Here is a 20857-nt window from a genome sequence, read left to right on the forward strand (position 1 = left end):
TGAGAGGGATAAGGTGGATTACAGCGAGCTCGTTGCAGCATGCACAGAGGCAGGGTGGAAGGCATCCAGCTACCCTGTCAAAGTTGGATGCAGAGGCTTTGTTGGAAAATCCACCCAACAGTTAATGAAATCCTTTTGAGTCACTGGGTCCAAGCAAAAGAAGGCACTCAGGTGACTGAGGAGGCAAAGAACAGGAGCTTCGAGCTGTTCAGAAGAAGAGACCCTAAATTGGGGAACCAAGAATCTTAGTGCCAGAGATGTTCTGGGATTAAAGGGGCGAAACATCTATGAAGGGTGGCTCCCAGCTGACGACCCTGCGGCTAGCTCTTTGGGTGATCTTTTTGCATTGTTAAAGATAAGATAATATAACAAATGTTGGCACGCAACAGTTCTGTTGATGATTTCTTTATTGGCATCAGCAAAAGTGGTAAGCATGCATTTGTTTTCGCAAATCCAGTTGCATCATCTTACTGCATTTTTAGGTTGTAAATCACAAAACATGTACTCATATCTCATGTGATGATTACCTCATGATACTGTTGTACAATATCATCAGATAATTATAACTGCTACAATTATGCATCTTAATTTTATTAACTGTCAAAATCAGTCCCAATAGAAGGAAATTAGCTTTTCTCTATATTCAACAACAACCCCCGCCACCCCCAAAAAAACCCTGAAAGAATTTCTAAACACATTTTCAGGAGCATTATCTGACAATGTGCACTAATGTTCTTTCCATTCAATACTACATGTTTTTTTAAACAGGTCACTATATTAGCATTTGTTTGCAGTCTCTGAATATTATTTTTTTTATCTCAAAAGCAATTGAAATTAATAAAATTTGGCAAACTTTTGAGCATCATTGCATTGCATAAGCAGTGATTATCAGATCATAAAGACATTATACACAGGTCCTTTAAACCACTAACAAAAAAATGTACAATCGGCAGTTAGATTCAGAGATGGCAGATACACAGATCACACAAATAGGCAAAACTAGGGACACGGTTTGCCATGCAAGTTAGAAAGAAACACCTCATTTTGCATTTACTTCAGGTGAGTCTGTTTTAATGTGAGTGAGGGGAGGATTAGAGGGGTAGGGGGCAGGTGGTTCTGGGTTTCTAAATCATGTCCTTTCTCCCATTTTCCTGCTTTTTAAATATAACATCAACTTAAACACTCAAACACTTTGTCTGCACAACTTCGAAAACAAGTTGGCATTTGTATCTGTTTTTCTTTCTTTTTTTTCTTTTTTTTTTTTTTTAAATGTGACATTTCACATTCATCCGTCTATGGCTGTGACTCTGTCTGAGTCAGAGTTAGGAGACCTTCCTCTGGGTCAGTTCATGTGTTCGGTAGATTGTCTGTTAGTGGCTGCTTGTCTCGACGTGCATGTTACGATGCCACTAAGCATAACAATACAACTATGCCTCCACCTGTGGCACAAAAACCACGGTAAATTAAGCATAGTTCTACTTTATAAATAATTTCTTATCTGTCCAGGATTTGAAGTTTGTCTTAATTATACATGGGAAAAATTGGTACTATTTTCCCTGAATCACTTCTTCCTTTCCGTATACTCTCACACAGTCTCTTCCCCTTTTTCAAATTTCTTCCTTTTGTTGTCATTGCTGAATGTTGCAGAAAGTTAGGCAGGAAAGGAAACAAAAAAGTTACTCATAAAAGCCTATCCGCGAGACTCAGAAAAAGCTATTGGCTACAATACTTTGGATCACAAACACACACACATACAACAAAATGTTCCTACTCTTAATCTAACGTGACCTTGTGTTAGTAAGTAGCAGTAATGGTTGTGGAGAAGGTGTTAGTTAGGCATGTCAGTATCAACTTACAAATGTAGGTCTCTCAAAAAAGGTAATATGAACAAGCTTTGGCGTATTTTGGGTAGAAAGGACTGCAAACTCTCCCTGCACACATTCACCATCTGTATATTGTACATTTTACCCACCCCATCTCTCCGTTCAGAGGCCTTAGCCCCATGTGTTCCCCTGTCACAACATTTTTCTCCCTCACTCCTTCCCTTCCTTTCTTCCGCTTTCACTCTGCCTGCTGCGTCCCTCAATAATACATGAGGTGCAGAGACAGGACAGAGTGAATCTCAAAACAGTGGAAGAAAGCAATAACGAGGGAGGGAGGGGGCACAAAGAGAGCGGAGACACCTATATACACTACTGTCATGTATAAGTGCAAGATGGTTTGATTGATGGAAGACTGTGTGAAGAGAGGAAGGAGAGGACGGATAAAAGGGGAGGAGTGGCGCTTGGGTATCTTTTTTTTTTCTCTTCCCTCTCATATCATTCTCAAGTCCCTATCCATCTGTATTGATGGGCTGAGCTCAGTGGAAGAAATACACTGCGAACGAAGGACAGAGGGAGAAAGTCATTAGTCTAATGGATCTGACATCACTTAAAACAAAACAAGGAGAAGACAGCTGAGCAAGACTTCTTTGTGTTTACAAGCTTGTTTTCCTTCAAGAACTGGTAAAATGAGTGCTGCAAAGTTAAAAACAGCAACTACATGCACAGGCTCAGACTTAGAGACCCCATGAGTCATTGGGCCCTGTAGGCCCATTCAGTAATACACTGATGGCTGTCACCAAATGCATCAATATTGCAACAATATTGAAGGTTTGAATATCGGAGTAAGTTTACAAAATATTTACACAAAGAGATTTCTTTTTTAGAAATAATCCCCAGTAATGTGGATATAACAGATAAATGAGTAAAGGCAAATAGAACAGCTAGAACAGTCTGGTGAGTTCAGAAAATGACATTACTTTACTGTAACACAGCCTTTAAAGGTCCAGTGTGTAGGATTTAGCCGTATCTAGCGGTGAGGTTGCAGAAATGAAACTACTACTGTGTGCCAACTGTGCAGGAGCTGGTATGGCAGCTGATGTGAGAATGCAAATGGCCCCATCTGGAGCCAGTGTTTTCATTCTGTTTGTCTGGACTGCCATAAAAACAAAGACTCTGTGGAAGAGGATCCTCTTTGCATGTAGATAAAAACAGCACATTTAAGGTAACGAAAACAAAACACTTCTTATTTTCAGGTGATTATACACTAACAAAAACAGAGTTAAGAATATTACATTCCAATTCTGCCAATAAATGTCACTAAATCCTACACACTGGACCTTTAACAGCAGGAAAAGATAACACTTGTGACATTACAATCTCCAAAATCTGGACAATATCTAGTCTCACTAAACAATATTAATGTATTATCAATGCATTGCCCTGTCCTACCATAATGTCCTGTAAAATTAAAAGCACTAGTACATAAACTATTGCACACGACAGACTAACACCATAGGAGCAGTCGTCATTTACAGAGGATCCTTGTCTTTATATCGAAGGGTGAGAACCAGAGGGGTCGAAGTGACATTTGACAAACTTAACAGGACAACCAAAAAAAGATCATATGTCCCAACTTTGTTTCTTTAATTTAATCTCAAAATAAAAACAAAATAAATATGTGAATGTCTATAAACTTAATCAAAAACACTGACATTTCTTGAGTTAGTGTACTTATGCCCTTTTTTGCCACAAATACAAAGTCACAAAGGCTTAGGTTATTTGATAAATAAGTCTGGATTGGTTTAAAATTCACAAATACCCGTTTAGCAGTTAAAAGTGCCTCATCAAGAGCTTCAATTTAAGTCGCCTCTGGTTCTCACCTTTCAATATATTTATTCCTTTGCTGTTTAGAGAAAAACATTCAATGATCATGTGCTTTTTTTTTATAAAAATAAATAATCTTTTCTGTTTATAAAATCCAATATATCACATTGTCTGTCTGTCAACCAATAGACTTAACAATATGTTTTATTAGTATCAAGAGGCTACTTACAGAATATTATTCCAACCACAATGACTCCAATGATACCCATCATGATCATCATCTGAAAGGAGAAAACAATAACATTCACTATAAAAGGACTGTAACAGTGAATGGAGTTCAAACACATCTAAACAATAAAACATTTAATATGCTCGAGTGCTTCTAAGTCTGTAGTGAAAACTCTACAATAACAGATTTCTTTTCCCCCAAAGCATCTGCTCAGTCTTCCACAGCAGCTCATTAACAGATGAGTGTGTGGAGAGCAGGATCCTCAGAACAGACAGTGTGTGTTCGCCTCAGCGCACCTCAGCATGTTTGATGCTTTAAAATAAGAGACCTTATTCTATACTCGCTCTATATGCAAACTATCTCTTGATGCACCACATATAAATAGGCACATCGATAACTCCGACTTGCATTGTGAGTTTCTTTCAGTAACAACAATCTGTTTAATGGAGCCTCACTAATGTGCCCACCTTGCAGTTCTTCCACCAGTACTTGTTCTTTAGCTTAGCTGCGCAGCTTTCAAACTGGGAGGCTCCGGCTTGGAGAGCATCCGCTCTGTCATCCAGTTCTGAAAGCTTCTGGTCCCTTTCCAAAACCTTGTCCACATTCACCCGCATGATATCCACCACCTAGCCCATAGCGGTGATGATGAGACAGCATTTGGCAGCAGTGGGTAAGAGAGACAAAGGGGATGACAAGAATGGTTAAAGAAAAGGAAGCTATATATCATAAATGAGAGTTAATAAGTAGCTGCCATTAGCAAATTATATATTGAGTTTCCAGAGAGGTTTTTAAGGTGCTTGTTTGTCTCTGGTCCAGTTTAAGTGCTTTGCATATACAGTAAATCCAGATATTTAATTATTAAGTCATTGATGAGGTTCCCTGCATCACTGCATTAACATTGACGCATCATTATCAAACTTCTGGCCTGGTCCGGCTCACCTCCTCAACTTGGGCCTGTGTCTGCTGTAGCCTGCGGTTGCTGGAGGTGTTGGGTGGGGCGGGAGGTCCACCACCTGGGGCTCCATCTGCACCAGGGGCTCCTGGAGCACCGGGGGCTCCACCTGGAGCGGGAGCAGCAGCATCTGGGGCAGACCTGAGAAGAAGCACAAGAAGGAGGAATTGAAGTTGGAGCAAAAGGGGCCATTTGGTGATGTGAGAAGTGCTGCGTGTTTACAGCGACCTAAAGGCTTACAGCTGAGAAAAAAAGGAGGGTAAAGCCACCACGTAGCAAAAGCAGAAAAATGCATATTCTGCAGGGGAGAGGGGAGATGTAGGGGGAGGAATGCAGAAAATAGGATGTGAAGGGTTGGGGATTTAAAAGATGCAATGGGATGAAAGAAAATATAGGCCACAGATGGGAGGCGAGAAACAGAAAGTCCTGGCTGAATAATGGGTGAGAGAAACTGAGAAGTACTTGTGATGGATGATGAAGAGACTGAGAAGAAAAGGTAAAGCTGGAGAGTGGTTTGCGGAAAAGGGGAAAGGGTTAATACAGCAGGGGGAAGAGGAGATATGGGAGCTTTTAAACTGAACAAACAGGCTCCTCAGGGGAGCAGCCACTGACTCAAAATAATGGACTGTTTGCTAGAAATCACAACCACTGCAGGACAAGAAAAAAAATGGCAGATTAAAAAAAATGTCTTATACCTCATGAACCATCAGTTATTTCACATGCATGTTTCTGCAAACCTCCTGACAAATTACTATTTTTGTAAATCTGTGGTGCAAAATCATCTAAAAACTCTAAAAAAGGCTTTACAATGGCAGCAGTCAACCACCGAATACATAATTTAGTGATGGTGTGACGGAAAATTTCACTTGCGTCAGCAAAATCCATCAAGCTGAAAGAAATCAGTTCAGTTTCAGACCCCGCCATGCAAAAACAACAATAATACATACATATTTATCCAAGCAGCTTTAGAGGTAATTTTAATGTTGTTATAGTGAAAAGAGCGCAGCAGAAAAGCCGCATTAATACTCACATCTTCTATGCAGCTGTTTGAACTGACTCACGGACAGCGGAGGAGGAGGAGGGGTGACGGGCTGTGAGGAGGAGAGGGAGGGTCTGAAGTACAACACGAGAAGAAAAAAAAACAGCAAGATCACAGAAAAAAAAAACAAGAGGAGAATTTATAGGCACTGGTCCAAATGAAAGTCCAAAATTTCAATTAGCAAAGTGATGAAAGTGCCGCGCAAACAGTTAACAGAGACGGAGGGTCTTTGCGCAGTGGAGCCGATCTTCTAGCGATGCATTTATACTGCGAGTCGTCAGCAAAGTACCGCAATATACCGAGACACGTAGGCGATAATTCACTGTGCGACTGGACAGGAGAGCAGGAAGTGGAGGGGAGCGTAAAGTACTTCTAAATTATAATCCATTCAGGAAAAATCCTCGGATGTTTATATTCCTTTCAGGGCTGCACGCAGCTCCTCCGAGTGATGCTGAGTCCGTATTGAGCTGCTCCTGGACACGCAGCGCTGATTGGCTGACTTGCCTCTTCTATAAGCTACTGGCAAATGCGTGCAATTTCAAAATTAATGGGGAGACAAAAAAAAGTCCAGTCATGAAAAAATTGTTGTCTGTCTTTGATGTCTGTCACCCCCACCTCTCTGTCGCTTTCTGTCTGCGCGGACGGCGGATGCGCGTCTTGTGGGAAGTAAAGCGCTGTGGCACTGTAGGCTACTGCAATAATGCGTCTCTCCTCCTGCCTCCTCCACTTGGACTCGTAACGACAGTGCGGTACCCCCCTCCCCTCCTCTCTCTCCCTTCACACTTTGCAGTACTGCAGCTCTCTTTGTCGGATAGGGCGGCAGGACGACACTGCGGTACAGGGGATGCCTACAGAGTGCAGAGGCGTGTCCACACTTTCCCGACTGGGGTGGCCCATATGGGGCACCAACTTATGCAGAGGTGGCATGAAGTACATGTCAAAACAGCAATAATTTACAATTTCTGCCTCCTCAAATCTACTTTGATCTACTAATATTAGGCTACAGTATCTTACATTCTTACATTTTCTGTTCAAAAGAAAAATAAACCTTCCAATTTCAACACTAAAGAGTGGCACAATGCAATTACATTGCTTGTCTACATTTTTGCTTTTTTAATGGTGATTTTTATTTGAGATTTTTTAGATTATTTAGTAATTAATTTCACCTTTTATAGCTTATCTTTTTACTCTTTTTATTTTAAATCTGTATCCTTTATGTTTGTATATTTTATTGCTCGGTAGAGCACTTCAAATTGCCCGTTGTATGAAATGTGCCTGAAAAATAAGGGCTTTTTAATGTATTTCACTATATTTCTGTTTTGTAAATCATGTTACAAATTATGTTGTAAATTATGTTCTTGATACTGTGTGTCTGCAGTTTGCCCCATTAGTTCTTTTATTTTCAATTGCCTGTAATTTTTTTTAAAGATATATGTAACCTTTGTCCATTAATCATGAACCTACAGTACTGTATCCGTAAAAGGTCTTTATAGTGTATATACAGTAGATTTTAAATTAATTTATTTAATCTAATTTGTGTTTTGTAATTATTTATTCTTTTTAAGCAGTCACATCACTTTTTTTACATTTTTCCTTCACTTCTGACTCTTGAGCTGCTTTAACATGTAAATTTCTCCGGTGTGGAATTAATAAAGTCTTATTTTACCTAAATCATTTCTAGCCACCATCCGTGTTGTTTGGCCGCCGTCATATCTCATATCTTCTGTTGTCTGCCATGAGCTTTTGACCTTTTGATCATTTTTCAGCCACATTTTTCAATAAACGTTTCAAATCTTAGTTAGTTATATTAGTATCCCTTTGAGTTGCAGTAGAGCACAGAGAAGGTTTTGGGGTACTTCTGCTGTTGGGGTGACCACGTGTGGGAGTTTTTGGTCAAGGAAATAAAAGGGCAGGTTGCTGCTGGAGATGTTACATCGTCCTCCATCACTTTTATGAAGGATTTTAGTCATCTGACATCTGAATCTCAGGTTATCAGAGAAACAATCGGAGCAAACGTTGGGGGGCTTGATTCCAGCTCCTCCATGACGAGCCAATGAACACAGAAGAAACACAGATTTTTCACATGAAACTGCTTTAATTTAGTGTTTCTGGTGGTTTCTGTTTGGAGAGGAAGAGACCTCTGCAAATAATTTTGCTCCTGGTAGAAACCTCCTGAACAATGAAAGCCATATGGATCCTGACTGTAAGAAACTGACTGCAGTGACAGAACTGCTCTGTCTTTTGTTATTGTTTTGATTGAGAGACCCCCAGCAGCAAATAATTTGATAGATTTTCTATGTTTAGAGGCTGTTATGAAGATATTAAACCTCTGACGGGACATTTTATTTCATGGACAGTTTTACTTGGTTACTCTGGTTATATATTCATACACAATAAAGTAGGAACAACAGTTGTTATCACTGATAAGGTTGTTGATTCATCAGACAAACCAACTAAGTGGCTAAGTAATTATGCAAGTAACTAAGTTAATGGCCCACTTAAATAAGTTAATTTTCATCATCAATTAATCCATAAAATGTCAGAAAGCAGTGGAAAAAATGTCCATCTCCTCCAATCTGAAGATGTCATAGTAACCACTGTATTTGAAGTTACTCTGTTACTGAAAGGAAAAGTGAGAAAGAAAATGTAGGGAAAATAACAAAAACAGTTGTACTTACAGAAAGGAAAGTTTAATCTATCCTATTCTGTTCACTGCATGTCCCTTTAGCATTATGCAAATTCACAGACTTATGCTGGGAGTCAAATCTCCTTACTCTACTCGATGAAATGTGTTTTGGCTGAGCATTGAATGTAGTTTGAATCTTGTTTAGGGTGCAAGTTTTCCAACCTTTTGACTTGTGATCATTTAAATCAAGGCAGTTTTTTTTTACAGGGTGCATTTGTCTATGAGATGCAACTAGGTTTTAAAGGCCTGATGAGATTTTTAAATTATTTAAAAAAGCAAATATTACATCTAAATCACCAAACAACTGAAGCAGTCGCAGATGTATCTTTTTCTTGTATGTTTCATTTTTAAATTATTTTTTGACCACTCAAATTTTCTTTGGGAAAAAAAACACCATAACAGCCCTGTGCACAAAGCACAGATCCAAAAAACGTTTAGAGTTTTGTACCAAATAATTTGACTGACCTGTAAAGACTGCTTACCTCACCATTGGGATGAACTGGAACACCGACTGGGAGCCAGGTCTCATCACCCACGTGACTGAAGCAAATTCCTTCAACCAGGTTCTAAAAACTTCCTGAAAGAGTGAAGATTGTTAATGCAGGAGAGCATATAGTAGAAAGAATACAAATAGACATTTCAATTAAATATTTGAAAAATGGTCTGACTTAAGAGCAAACTCACCATTTATTTATTATTTCAATGATCCGTCTCATCCCGAGCTCCACTGCTGAATTTTTCACCTCCCTGTGGATTGGCGTTCTTAAACTAAAACAGAGTCCAAAATACTAGAGCAGTGTCAACGCAAGTCATAAATATAGCAGTAGTGCTGTGTTTGAAAAATGAAAACATGTGGGTGCGGATGCAGTCAAACTCGGGCAAGACCACTGCATTTGTCTACAACTACAAAACAAAATCAACCGGCTCGTCGCTCTCTTTGAGCTCACTGGATTTATTTTGGTTAAAGGAATAAAACACAGCTTCTTTTTTCATTTTCATTTTTAGGCTTTTATTTGATCTATTTTGTGTTTGTCAGGAAAAAACAGTTGTTAACAGGACCAGAAACAATCAATAAACAGATGTACAGGAAGTGTGCTGCTCTGAATAACAAAAGGAAAATTATAATTTAGAAAAAAATGCCAACAAATATCACTATGACAGGATAACACACACAGCTCGCTGTTCAGTGTTAGCGGAATTTGCCATAGCGGTTGTAGCGTCTGTAAAGGAAACGGATCCTTTTCTCCAAGTTGTGTCTATCCAGAGTCATCATTCTGTCTCCCACCATCTTCTTCTTTCTAATGAGACGCTGCAGTTCGTTGCCTCTGAAAGCCTTCAGCCAGCAGGGAGCCACGATGAGGTCTTTGGGATGAGCTTTGAAGTCCCCTGCAGATACAAAGTGAGAAGTTTGTGCAAAGTATATGTGCAATGAAGAAGAGAGAACGGAGGCAAAAGTGAAAGAAAAGTAAAGTTTGTGAAGAGATGGGAGGTGGATCAAAATTCAGTAAAGATGAGCAAGGATATTAAATTGGTCCTTTTTTTTTTAAATCTAACATTTATTTATCCTTTTTTAGTCCTCCTACACTTTTCCCTAAACACTATATGCACACTCACTGATTCTATAATTAGCCTTTTCCTGGAAAAATGAAGTCTATTCAAACACATTTTGACACATGGCTTTAGTACTTAAAATAAAATAACAAACAAACCTAAATCAGTTAACTAATGGCATAAAAAAAAAACACATCTGATTCCATAAATGCAAAGTTTTATGAAGTGCGCACACAGTCAAACAAAAAAAAAAAGAACAAAACGTCTTAATTCAACAAAACCAGCATAAACAAACAAATCCAAATGTCTCAAAGAGGCTTTAACTGGTTTAGGAAACTTACCCAAGATGCCTATGTTATCATAAACCCCAAACATGCTCCTCTTCTCCGTCCACCTGTCCACCTTCTTCAGCTCAGGGATGGCATGCATCCTGATCCGGCAGCATGTGCCTGAAAAAAAGCATCGTTTCACGTCAGCATTCAGCACCTTTTGCACAAAAACTACACAGAACAAATGTAACCCTTAACAAGTGCTCAATCATTAAAACAACTGTAAAGCAAAAATGCTAATTATCCACTGGTATCGATTGGTAATGAGACCGGTAAGCAACATTTGGAACAGATATGTATTTACAATAAAAATGAAAACCTTTCTGTCAATGTTTAGAATTAATTCAAATTATAACAAACTCCAACACAAAACTTTGTTTACATGCCTTTAGCAAATGTTTAATTAAAACCCAAAACTTTCAACATCAAATACAGCAAGTTCCCAGCAATTACTCTTTTTATTAAGTCAAGTAAAAATTTACATGAATAAATAAAAAATAAAAAACAAAAATAGCTCCCTGGGGCTTTACAAAGTAAAAGTTCCTCCCATGCTGACACTGTCTTTGCATTTTTCAATTAATTCATTTTATCAGCAATCATTAAAACAAAATGCCAATACAGATAATCAGCAAAATGCCACATATCAGCCCTGATAATCGTCCAGGCCAATAATCTGTCAACCCCTAAAACAAACAGGTGTGATTTCTTCCAAAAACATGGAGGAAAATGCAATGAGCAACTTGGTAAGAAATGTTGCATATTGCATAAAAAAACCCCCAAAAACCCCCCATATTTTTAATTATCAGAATCACATATTTAAAACCATTTTACAGAATTATTTAATATTTAAGCACTTGTTTGTTCATTTGTTGGCTTACTTTAATTTTCTTTTGTGTTTTGTTTGTTTATTTGACCACTTTTCCAGTTGATTTTAAAGTACTTTCTAGGAATCTCTTGATAATATTTGAGTAATTTCTTCTTTTTATGTTCCTCATTGCCTTCTTCCCATGTTTTTGAAAGAACTTAAGTTAATTTTCTGAGGTTTCAAAGGGTTAAGCGACACAGTTAAACCCAGTAGCAGCACTCACCGGTGGAAACGGTCCTGGCTGTGTGGAGCAGAGTCCCAGCGGACCGACACAAGGACGCTCCGGCTCTCAGAAACCCTCCCAGCACAGACATGTTTTCTATGATAACACAATAACGATCACCATCAAATGAAACCCTGTTAGTTAACTCGAGTAAAGTGGCTATTTGACGCTTATTAGCTACACTTTTAACGCGTTGTCTGTCTTTACATTGACCCCTAGCTTTAGCTTTAGCATTAGCTAGCACATTCGCGAAATCAAAAGCCGTATGACGAACATTACCGATTTCAGCGTCCAGCCGCGATCTGGTGCCACTTAAATCTTTCGTTATTGTCACAACGAAGCATAAATAATAGATCTGTGCGAAGATACAACGCTTAAAACGACATGTTATTGAGGCCTCAACATGCCTCCAGTGGCCGCTTCCATCTTGCTCTGTGTCCCACAATGCACAGCGCTGGTACCGTAATATTTATAGAACTGTGCAAATCAAATGTCTGACGGTCTTTGTGGCTTATTTCTCACCCAGTAGAGGGAGATATCGGTGCAGGAGGACAACATCCATGCAGAGACATCCAATAAATGGAAATGTATATTTAAAAAAAAAAAAAGCACGGTACTTTTTTTATTTATCAGTTTACTTTCTGAAAATTAAAATAGCCCATCAGACAAATTATATCTAGTTGACCTGACACGGGCTGGGGGGCAAGGGGAAATTTTCATTGTCCAAAGGTGTGAAAGGACCCATGAAAACTACTTGTAATAATAATTTTAAAATGATTATCACATTAAATTGAATAGGGCTTGTATAAATAGTAAATACATTATAATGCAAGTAATCTAAACAGAAACGAAAGACAGTCAAACACTCACATCAACTTAACTCTGGCACTTTAATGCTTCTTTTAACTTCCAGTGTCCTTTTCAGAATAAGCAGTACAACATCCTGTGATCTATAGCAAGTCCTGGTGGGCAAACAGTAGCCTAGCTCCAGGCAGTCATTTTAATATGTTAATTTTTATTAAGTGGCCTACACTCTGTTTTGCTATGCTACTTGTATGAGAGGCAACCATGCACAACTTCACAAATTGCCATATTAGTACTCCTGGTTTTAGTATTTCAATGTACTGCAGTTCTGTGTTTGGTTTTTCAAGTGGTGTTGCCGTACCCCTGCAGAAGCTTTAGCTTGACTGCTGTGCGTACAATCATTGTTAAACACGGCACTGTCTCTGTATTGCATTATTTTAAAAAGTGGAAAACTAGAATATATTATGTGTTGTGTGTGCTATAATGCTGTCAATTTTTATAGTTTTTTAGTGTTATTTTAAAAAAACTTAATCAAAACATCCCAAAAGAGTCATAAAAATTCAGAGTATATTATATATATATTCAAGATTCAAAGATTCAAAGTGTTTATTGTCATATGCACAGTATGGAAACATGTTTCCTTGTACAAGGAAATTCTTACTTTGCTGTCCACAGAATGCCTAACGTTTAGCAAATATAAAAGAAATATGAAATAGAAATTTAAAAATTTACAATAGAAGAAATTTAGAAATTTACAATAGAAGTAGAAAGAACAGTGCAAATAAAACAGTACAGTGCATATACATATATATATATATATATATATATATATATATATATATATATATATATATATATATATATATATACACACATATATATACCTATATATAGGTAGCAATGAACAGCATAGACAGAGGTTTGTAAAAGCTTTACAGTGGTTACTTTTGTTTATATTTCTCTCACTGATTCTCTCTTTCAAACTCAGTGCAGGATCAATGTGTGAGCGCTGCTTAGGAGGAGAGGGACAGTAATTAATGGTGGCGTGTCATTGCATCTCTCTAGTTAAGGAGCTGAAATTAACATATTTATCAGAGTGTTGTATTCCCTTCAATGCTGATTGGAGCCGGAGGCGATAAATATTTGTGACCACTGCAGAGTCAATTCACCTGTGTGTGAATGCAGATTATAACCTTTCCCATTGCATTAAAAAGCCAGATGTTAGCTGGTGTTAGCAGGGTTTTTTTGTGCAAAGAGGCTTAATTGTGTACATTTTTCCTGGCCCTCGATCATATGCCTATTCCCTAAAATAGTTGAGTCATAAAAACTTTGAACCCCTTATCTAAGATTTTTTTTTTTAAATGATCCAAAATGGTTAATTTAGCTGCTGAGTTTCAAAAAAATTAATTGTAGGGGGAATCCCCCAAGGGTTGGGTCAGAGGAGGTGTCAACTGAAAATGCTCCTCCAATGTTAAATAGGTGATTACAACCCTGCAGTGACTTAATACACAACATATTTCTTCCCTTTGTTTCGGAAGCTTACTAGGTGAAATAAATGAAGAACACAAATCTCGTCAGACTCGAGTGTAAAATATTGCAAATGTAAGCACACAATTTGGGCGTGCATGCAGGCTCATTTACTGCTGAGACAGCTATAGATTTAGTCATATCTGCATTATCTGGAGTCATGTTCACATATAAAATTGCAGGGTTTTGTTCTTACAACAATTATCTTATTGATCTGATTCAGTCATTGTGACCAGATGTTAAACCTTTAGATCTAATGAAAACCTCACTTCATACATACACAAACACACACACATGCACACACAATCTGATAGTTTCAGTCTTAGTGTTGTAAAGAGCTGGGTGGAATATTTTGTCATTTTCAAAGAAACAAGGCTAGCAAACCCAATCTTTGTCTTCATTTCATTATTACTAAGGCAGCATTGTGGTTGGTTTGTGGAAATTTAAAGCAGACAAAACATTATTATACATTATTCCATTGAACTTGAACATAACCACAAGTCTGTGCAGGGAAAAGTTACCTTTTAACTGTCATTGTGCAGCTTTAATTTAATCTTAATAAAGAACTGCAAGAAAATGTGGACTTCTGACTCACCTGCTGAGATACACAATAGGAAAAAAGACACATAATAAAGTACAAATCACTTTATATGTGCAGAAGATGAAGGGGACATCTGTTAAAGAGTTGACAAACGATAAGGAAGCAGCAACCCAAAATGCAATAACTCAGACACAAATATGTATCATGCACTTTGTTTTTGCATCACAGATGCACAGTCATGTTTCCATCTTAAACTTCACAGCGCTTACCAATATGCTGACTTAACACTATTTAAAAGATCTCAGCAGTGCATTTTTTTTTTGTCTGTGCATTGCTTCCTCTGCCAGTAAAACTCAGTGGAACATTATATTTCATCACCTACACATATGCGAAATAATCATATCACTTATAGAAATTAAACCACAACAGTCATTACAATAAGTCAGAGAGTCTGAAGCTTGACTGTTAAACTGCGTATTAAAACCTAGAAAACAAAAACTGTCTGTGACAATAGATATAATAGGTCTACATAATGACAGCTCGACACAGGAACAAACTACTCATGTGCTGAGCTTCTACAGAAGCCATCTGATTTGACTGTTTTCCAACTCATCCTATTACCATAATCATTTGCACTCCCTCAAACTCAAAGCTCAATTGTTTCCATGCAAGGGGTATTTTCTCTCTTAGTACCTTCACCTCATATTCAGATACAGTGGAGGTGACTCTTCATCAGCTGTAGGAAAGACCACCTCACAGTGAGTGACGCACACATGTCCCCAACACCAGAAAACACCAAACTGAACCACAGCAAAAAGAAATACAACACTGATCTAAATTTGTTTCGCATGAGGAGGAAGCTCTGGATGAAATAAAAAGACATTCAGTTTCACTCACCCAGCAGTCACACGGCTCTTACCAGAGAAAATGTCTCCCCAAGTTGAAGAAAAACAGCTCTGGTTTCTCCCACATATTCTCAGTTGTGTCTATCCATCTGTCTCTGTGTCTATTTAGCTCAACTTTTAACTTAAAGCAGATTTTCCAGACTTTTTAAACTTTTTTTTTAAGTTTCAAGAATTTCTATGTTTTTTTAAAAATGCAAAATCACATAAGCAGCTGACGTTTATGATACTTGTACATTTTGCTCTCCAAGATAATTACAAATGAACTCCTCTTTTAGGATTTTTGAAGTCTAAATGTAATCACCAGAAGTAAAATGCTATTGTTAGGCCAAAAAGGAACTACACTACGGTAGTGTCGCCACTGCTCCGAGGCTGTAAAGTTGTGTTTGGTGTGGCTCGATATGACGACTTTCTGTAGTCTCATTTAGCAACTTGTTTGTTTTAAGACACATAAAAGCTTCAAAGTTCTCAAGTGGGGTATTTAAGGACATATTTTATGTCGTAGAACAAAACCTGAAAGTCTCTTAAGCTTGTGTTAAACACAGACCTTATTTAGGCTTCTAACTAAAATTTGTGGGGTACTCTACAATGTTCTAAAACTAGGTTAAATTTTGGTGAGGGAACAACTGGCATCTCTGTTTTCACAGGGGTCCCTTGAACTCTGAAGATATCTGAATGGAAATGGATTCCACAGATACTCACCATGGATAGATTGCTGAACAAGCCTACCAAACACAGGCCCAAGGTCAAAGTGTCAGGTGGCCCACCAGCATTCACCTGCAAAATGTCAGAAATCAAATTAACAGACAAGAGACATGAAATGACCTCAAAGAGACACAAAGTAACTACAAAAGCATGCAAAAAGACCACAAGGCGACACAAAGCAACAAAGGACATAAAGTTACAACAGATCGACACAAAAAAGATACAAAATGACCTCAAACAGACCAAAATGCCAAAAAGACACAAAATGACCTCAAAGAGACACAAACCCAAAAATGGATGCATACCGACAACAAAGACATGCAAAACCACCACCAAGTCCCTGTGTCTTGCTCTTGCGTAGGAGAGATGGTGGAGCCCTTTCTGAATCTGTAACCATAATCCATTATTATCTCATAATCCACCCACAGTACCCACAAGTGTCCTTTAAACTTAAGGAGATTGATTCCAGGAAATGTATTTGTCCTCACAACCAATGTACTCCTTCACATTAAAGCTGTGCATATACACATACATGATTGATTTATATATAAGGTCAAAGGTTAAATACTTTTGAAAGGCACCTAAAAGCAGCACATGAAAATGTTGCTCCAGGTTTCAAAGCATCAAACAGCATAGTTGAATCTAACGGATATAGCCCCAGTAAAATACAGACATGTCTCTATTAACTTCAACCTTTACTTTGTGGTCTTAAAGTATTTACAGTCCCTTTGGTAAAGATTCAATGAAATATGCTGAAATTACATACAGCCAAACAAGCATTTGACTGGCAATGAAGGTCTGTTTCTACTCCAGCGAGAGAATAAGAATTGACGAAAAGGAAAACAAAGAAGCGAGAATGGAGGTGATGATTCACTTTCACAAATATCTACCAGTACAAGATAACAGAATGGCCTCGTTCTCATCATACTGGTGATGATGATGATAGTGATGAGAGCTGTACGTTAACCAGTGGTTGTAAACGCAAGTAACTGGCAGTGACGGAGGTGTGGCGCTTCCACTTTTTGCCATTTCAGTTTCAAAGCAACAACTGGAGCTTCCATGAAAGACGCCACAGTTATTTGTAAACAAAAAAAATTCTCTGCGATGTGGAGAATTATTGAAAAGTAGTTTACAGCAAATTTATAGTTCAGCATTTCGAAAAAGGGACTTTATTTTGTAATATAAAATAACTATAACTAATATATAATCACTGTAGATGCTACTGTGCAAAGTTCCTATACTGTGCTTGTGTCTTGTGTTATCTTTGGCTTGCAAAGTGAATAATGTTACATATTGCTACACAATTTATTTGATGTGAAGAAGGAAACAGAATGAGGTAGAGAGAATCCGTGGGAGGAAGTGGGTCTCCCTGTTTACATATCTGTCTTACAGTTTCCAGGCTGACAGACCGCATCAAACCCCGAGCCTGTAGCTGAAGTCACATGATCAGTTGAGAAACTACCAAACACTCCGCCTCCTATCACTACCCACGGGCTCGTATATATATCTCAGCGAATTAACTCACAAAAACACAGAGAACACATCATCAAAGACAGAAGGAAGTGGAAAACAGAGAAGGTTAAAGTGGGGAAAGAGAATAGAGTAACATTAGTGGAAACTTTTTAACAAACTCATATTTTTGTTTTATCAAAAAAAAATGCTGTTGGAATATTTCATCTTTTGGGTGATTTCCTTTCTTATGAAAGGTAAAGTTGTAATTTTTTTTATCATTTTTGAAAATCTTTTCTACATCAGATATAGTTTTTGTCCACATTTTCCTTCTAAATTGAATTTTTCTCATGTCTTTTCCAGGGGTTCAGTGTAAGGAAATTGAGATGTTTGTTGAAGCTGGCTCTCAGGCTGTTTTACCTTGTAAAAGCAGCTCTTCGTCTAGCTATGTTCCCTTCATCATCTGGCATAAAGAAAACAAAGGGTAAGACACAACTTTATGTTTGTTGCCTCTACTTATCTAAATATATATACTTACCCCTTTTTGCTTCATATGTCCAGATCCGAACACTCACAGATCTCTTAATTTCCCTCCAGCCCCATCTATCCCGCCTTCAACTTCAGACGTATATCTATATGCCGATGACTCTGTGTTGTTTGTGACACTTTTCATCCACACAGCACTGTCTGGAGAAAGGAAAGGACTGGTCTGCAGTACTGGGGCTCTAGCTGGTCAACAAAAGGCACCCAACGTATACGATGCCCCCACTCCCAGTTTGAAAAAGGCGATTTCAGCCTGCAGATCAACAACGTGAGGAAAGAGGACGGAGGAACTTACACCTGCAGGGTGGTGCAAAGAGACCAGGTCAATGAAAACAAGGTCATACTCAGAATCATTGAAGGTAAGAAATGCAGCCGTAAAAACTCTAAATGTTCGACTTTCTGTATTTCAATTAAATTCTATTGAGCCTAATATAACAAACCACAATTTGCCTCAGTTGTCTTTACAACAAACGATATCCCTTTGTCCTGGGACCCTCACAGCAGATAAGAAAAAAAAAAACTTTAACAGTCAAAAATGGTAGAAACCTCAGAAAGAGGAACTGATCTCTTACACGGGACGGACAGACGTGCAATCAATGTCATGTGTACACAACAGATCAACACAGTAAAGTACAGTAATCCAGATAAAAAACCGGCACAATGAGAAAGAGAGAGACAGCGATAGGGAGAGGGAGAGGAAAGAGAAATGGCGGTTGCCTTTACTGTGCTGCAACCATTCCTAAAGTTTGTCAGATAAGCGCAGAAGGTTAATTTGTGAGACATTATTAAAGCACAGAATAAACACGCTCAGACACATAGATGTTTAACTGTCTTAGCTGCAATTATTCATTAGAAAATAATAAATTACAGAATACAACTCTTAGCATCAATACACTTCTGAACTAAAATGTCTTATTTTATCTGTGTTAGATATTAGCTGAAATGTCAATTATCTCTCCTGTTTCCGTTACAGTGTCCGTCTCTTCACCGGTTTCCATATGGGGAAAGGACGTTTTGATCACCTGTAATGTGAATCCATGGCCTCAGGAAGCTTCTGTGCAGTGGATGTTGAACAACAGTCCATTTGTGCCTAAGCCTAAAATCCCTTCCGATAGAGATACCACTCAAAGTGTCGTGAGGGAAAAGGCCACCGTGAGACTGACGGGAAACTGGACGTGTGTCGTGGGCTACAAGGGCAAAGAAGGGCGAGCTTCAGCAGCTTTGACTGTGAAGGGTAAGATTAAGAGTTAAAGATGTAGAAATGCAGGATTATCTTGAGAAATGAAGCTGTTTTGGTTATTTTTTTCTCTGATCCAATTCTCTTTCCCTCCTTTTCTCTCACAGGAATCATCCACCCATCCAAAGACAGTGCCAAAGTGTACGCCGCTGTAGGATCTGCAGTTACTCTGCCCTGTGTATTCTCACCGAGTGTGATCCCCTCCAATCCAGTTTGGGAGAAACTGAAACCTGCCTATCTTTTTAAACCTGTACCTGGTCACCTTCCTGCCTCTTTCTCTCCACCCTCACCATCCTCTCAGCCCCCATTCGATAAATCTGCCAATTTGACAGAGGTCGGGTTTGAAGACGAGGGCAAGTACAGATGCTCTGGCACTATAGAAGGACAACGGCTGACACGAAATATGCAGCTTGTTGTTGCCAAAAGTAAGTTTACATGAATTCAGGTTAAGCTTGAGTGAGTCTTTTTTTGTCATCAACAGTGCATTTAATGGTCTTGTTTTTCTCTCAGTTGAAAACAGCATCCCGTCAAAGAAAACTGGCTCTGTGACACTGACCTGCAGACTGAGCGACACGAGCGAGGTCACAGATTACGAGTGGGTTCATGTGGTCTATGACCTCAATGGCACCCAGTCAGTTGGGTCCATCCAGAAGGGGAAGACTCTGGATCTAAGCACAGTGTCTGAGGATGATCAGGGCGAGTGGGCATGTCGTTTCTACGGGAAATATGGCGTTTTGGGAAATGTAACGCACCACATTAAACTGATGAGTAAGTTATTTCCTCCTTATTTTAAAATGTATGCTCTATTAAATAAATACATTTCAAAGAAACTCAATATATTTGATCAATGAGCGTAAAAAGTCAAACTGTGCCGCAATCTGACTGATTTATATTGTTTTCCTCAACAGGTGGTCTGAGCGGAGAACAATCTTTGCGTGTCTCACATAACACCGCTGCTGTGGTCGGCCTCAGCCTTCTCCTCCTCGTTCTGCTGCTGATTTTGGCTCAGATGTACAAAAACCACCAAAGGGTAAAGATCTTTAATTTGACACTAATTCAAAAACATTTTAAAACTTAAGTTCTTTCTGTTTTACTGGAACATTTTGATTTAGAGGGAAAAGAAAAACAGTTTTTTTGGGATTATGCTTCAAAATTTCCTACTAAAATATGCAAAATCTTGAAACAGTTGTCTTTGTTTCAAAATAAATCACTTGATTCCAATAAATGCTTTGCATGAGTTTCACTGGAAAAAAAAGTGACATCATCTCATTACCTGATTTCTCTTATTATATGTAAAATAAGTATTTAAAAAAAGAAGTATTGATTGCTTGTTGAAATGTGCACATTAATACATCAGACCTAATTAAGTAATTTCTCGCATCTTTGCTTCCACAGAGGAAAAGGATCTTTCAATACCCCGCGCTGGAGACGATTGTTCACACTGTCTCCAATGAGCGGGAGGAGAGAGAAAGGAACCGAGTGAAAGAGTAAAGGTTCATTAAGCTAGAGGCATCGCAGATCTCACAGCGCTAAACTGAAGTGAGATCTGTCATCTTGGGAAATTTTTGTTTGCACAAGTTTTGTTAATATTTTTACAGCAGATGTTGTAGCAGTATGATTGTTGAATT

The 20857-nt window shown here is 38.4% G+C and overlaps 3 protein-coding genes across 3 annotated transcripts; 1 reads left to right on the forward strand and 2 right to left on the reverse strand.

The window, feature by feature from the left end:
- Positions 1–389: 389 nt before the first annotated feature.
- On the reverse strand, positions 390–6622 carry LOC121945306 (synaptobrevin). The gene is made up of 5 exons (XM_042489427.2): positions 5859–6622; positions 4816–4969; positions 4344–4502; positions 3877–3928; positions 390–2376 (listed from the first exon to the last, which is right to left on the reverse strand). Coding segments are annotated over exons 1-5 (384 nt in total). The 5' UTR covers positions 5861–6622; the 3' UTR covers positions 390–2359.
- A 2867-nt stretch (positions 6623–9489) lies between these two features.
- Positions 9490–11982, reverse strand: mrpl51 (mitochondrial ribosomal protein L51). Its single transcript, XM_088084390.1, has 4 exons — positions 11801–11982; positions 11522–11617; positions 10446–10553; positions 9490–9939 (listed from the first exon to the last, which is right to left on the reverse strand). The coding sequence occupies exons 2-4, from the start codon at positions 11610–11612 to the stop codon at positions 9743–9745; spliced, it is 396 nt and encodes a 131-aa protein (XP_087940516.1). The 5' UTR covers positions 11613–11617; positions 11801–11982; the 3' UTR covers positions 9490–9742.
- A 5530-nt stretch (positions 11983–17512) lies between these two features.
- Positions 17513–20823, forward strand: lag3 (lymphocyte activating 3). The gene is made up of 8 exons (XM_042489363.2): positions 17513–17706; positions 17813–17933; positions 18131–18351; positions 18966–19226; positions 19337–19654; positions 19740–19997; positions 20138–20259; positions 20625–20823. Exons 1-8 carry the CDS (start codon positions 17658–17660, stop codon positions 20718–20720), a joined length of 1446 nt encoding a protein of 481 aa, XP_042345297.1. The 5' UTR covers positions 17513–17657; the 3' UTR covers positions 20721–20823.
- The last annotated feature ends 34 nt before the right edge of the window (positions 20824–20857 follow it).

Source organism: Plectropomus leopardus, chromosome 11 (genome assembly GCF_026936395.1).
Source record: "Plectropomus leopardus strain MGB_pleo_1.0 chromosome 11, ASM2693639v1, whole genome shotgun sequence".
Lineage (NCBI taxonomy): Eukaryota > Metazoa > Chordata > Actinopteri > Perciformes > Serranidae > Plectropomus > Plectropomus leopardus.

What these genes read in the sequence shown, in the direction of transcription:
- LOC121945306 (XM_042489427.2), bottom strand. An exon ending in CACAGGCCCAAGTTGAGGAG is followed by an intron (nt 4,503 to 4,815) that starts GTGAGCCGGACC and finishes GCTATGGGCTAG; the next exon opens with GTGGTGGATATCATGCGGGT. An exon ending in ACTGGTGGAAGAACTGCAAG is followed by an intron (nt 3,929 to 4,343) that starts GTGGGCACATTA and finishes TTCTCCTTTCAG; the next exon opens with ATGATGATCATGATGGGTAT.
- mrpl51 (XM_088084390.1), bottom strand. Translation starts at nt 11,612, where the DNA reads ATGTCTGTGCTGGGAGGGTTTCTGAGAGCCGGAGCGTCCTTGTGTCGG. An exon ending in AGCCAGGACCGTTTCCACCG is followed by an intron (nt 10,554 to 11,521) that starts GTGAGTGCTGCT and finishes GCTTTTTTTCAG; the next exon opens with GCACATGCTGCCGGATCAGG. An exon ending in TGATAACATAGGCATCTTGG is followed by an intron (nt 9,940 to 10,445) that starts GTAAGTTTCCTA and finishes TTGTATCTGCAG; the next exon opens with GGGACTTCAAAGCTCATCCC.
- lag3 (XM_042489363.2), top strand. Translation starts at nt 17,658, where the DNA reads ATGCTGTTGGAATATTTCATCTTTTGGGTGATTTCCTTTCTTATGAAA. An exon ending in TGGCATAAAGAAAACAAAGG is followed by an intron (nt 17,934 to 18,130) that starts GTAAGACACAAC and finishes TCATCCACACAG; the next exon opens with CACTGTCTGGAGAAAGGAAA. An exon ending in GCAGCTTGTTGTTGCCAAAA is followed by an intron (nt 19,655 to 19,739) that starts GTAAGTTTACAT and finishes TTTTTCTCTCAG; the next exon opens with TTGAAAACAGCATCCCGTCA.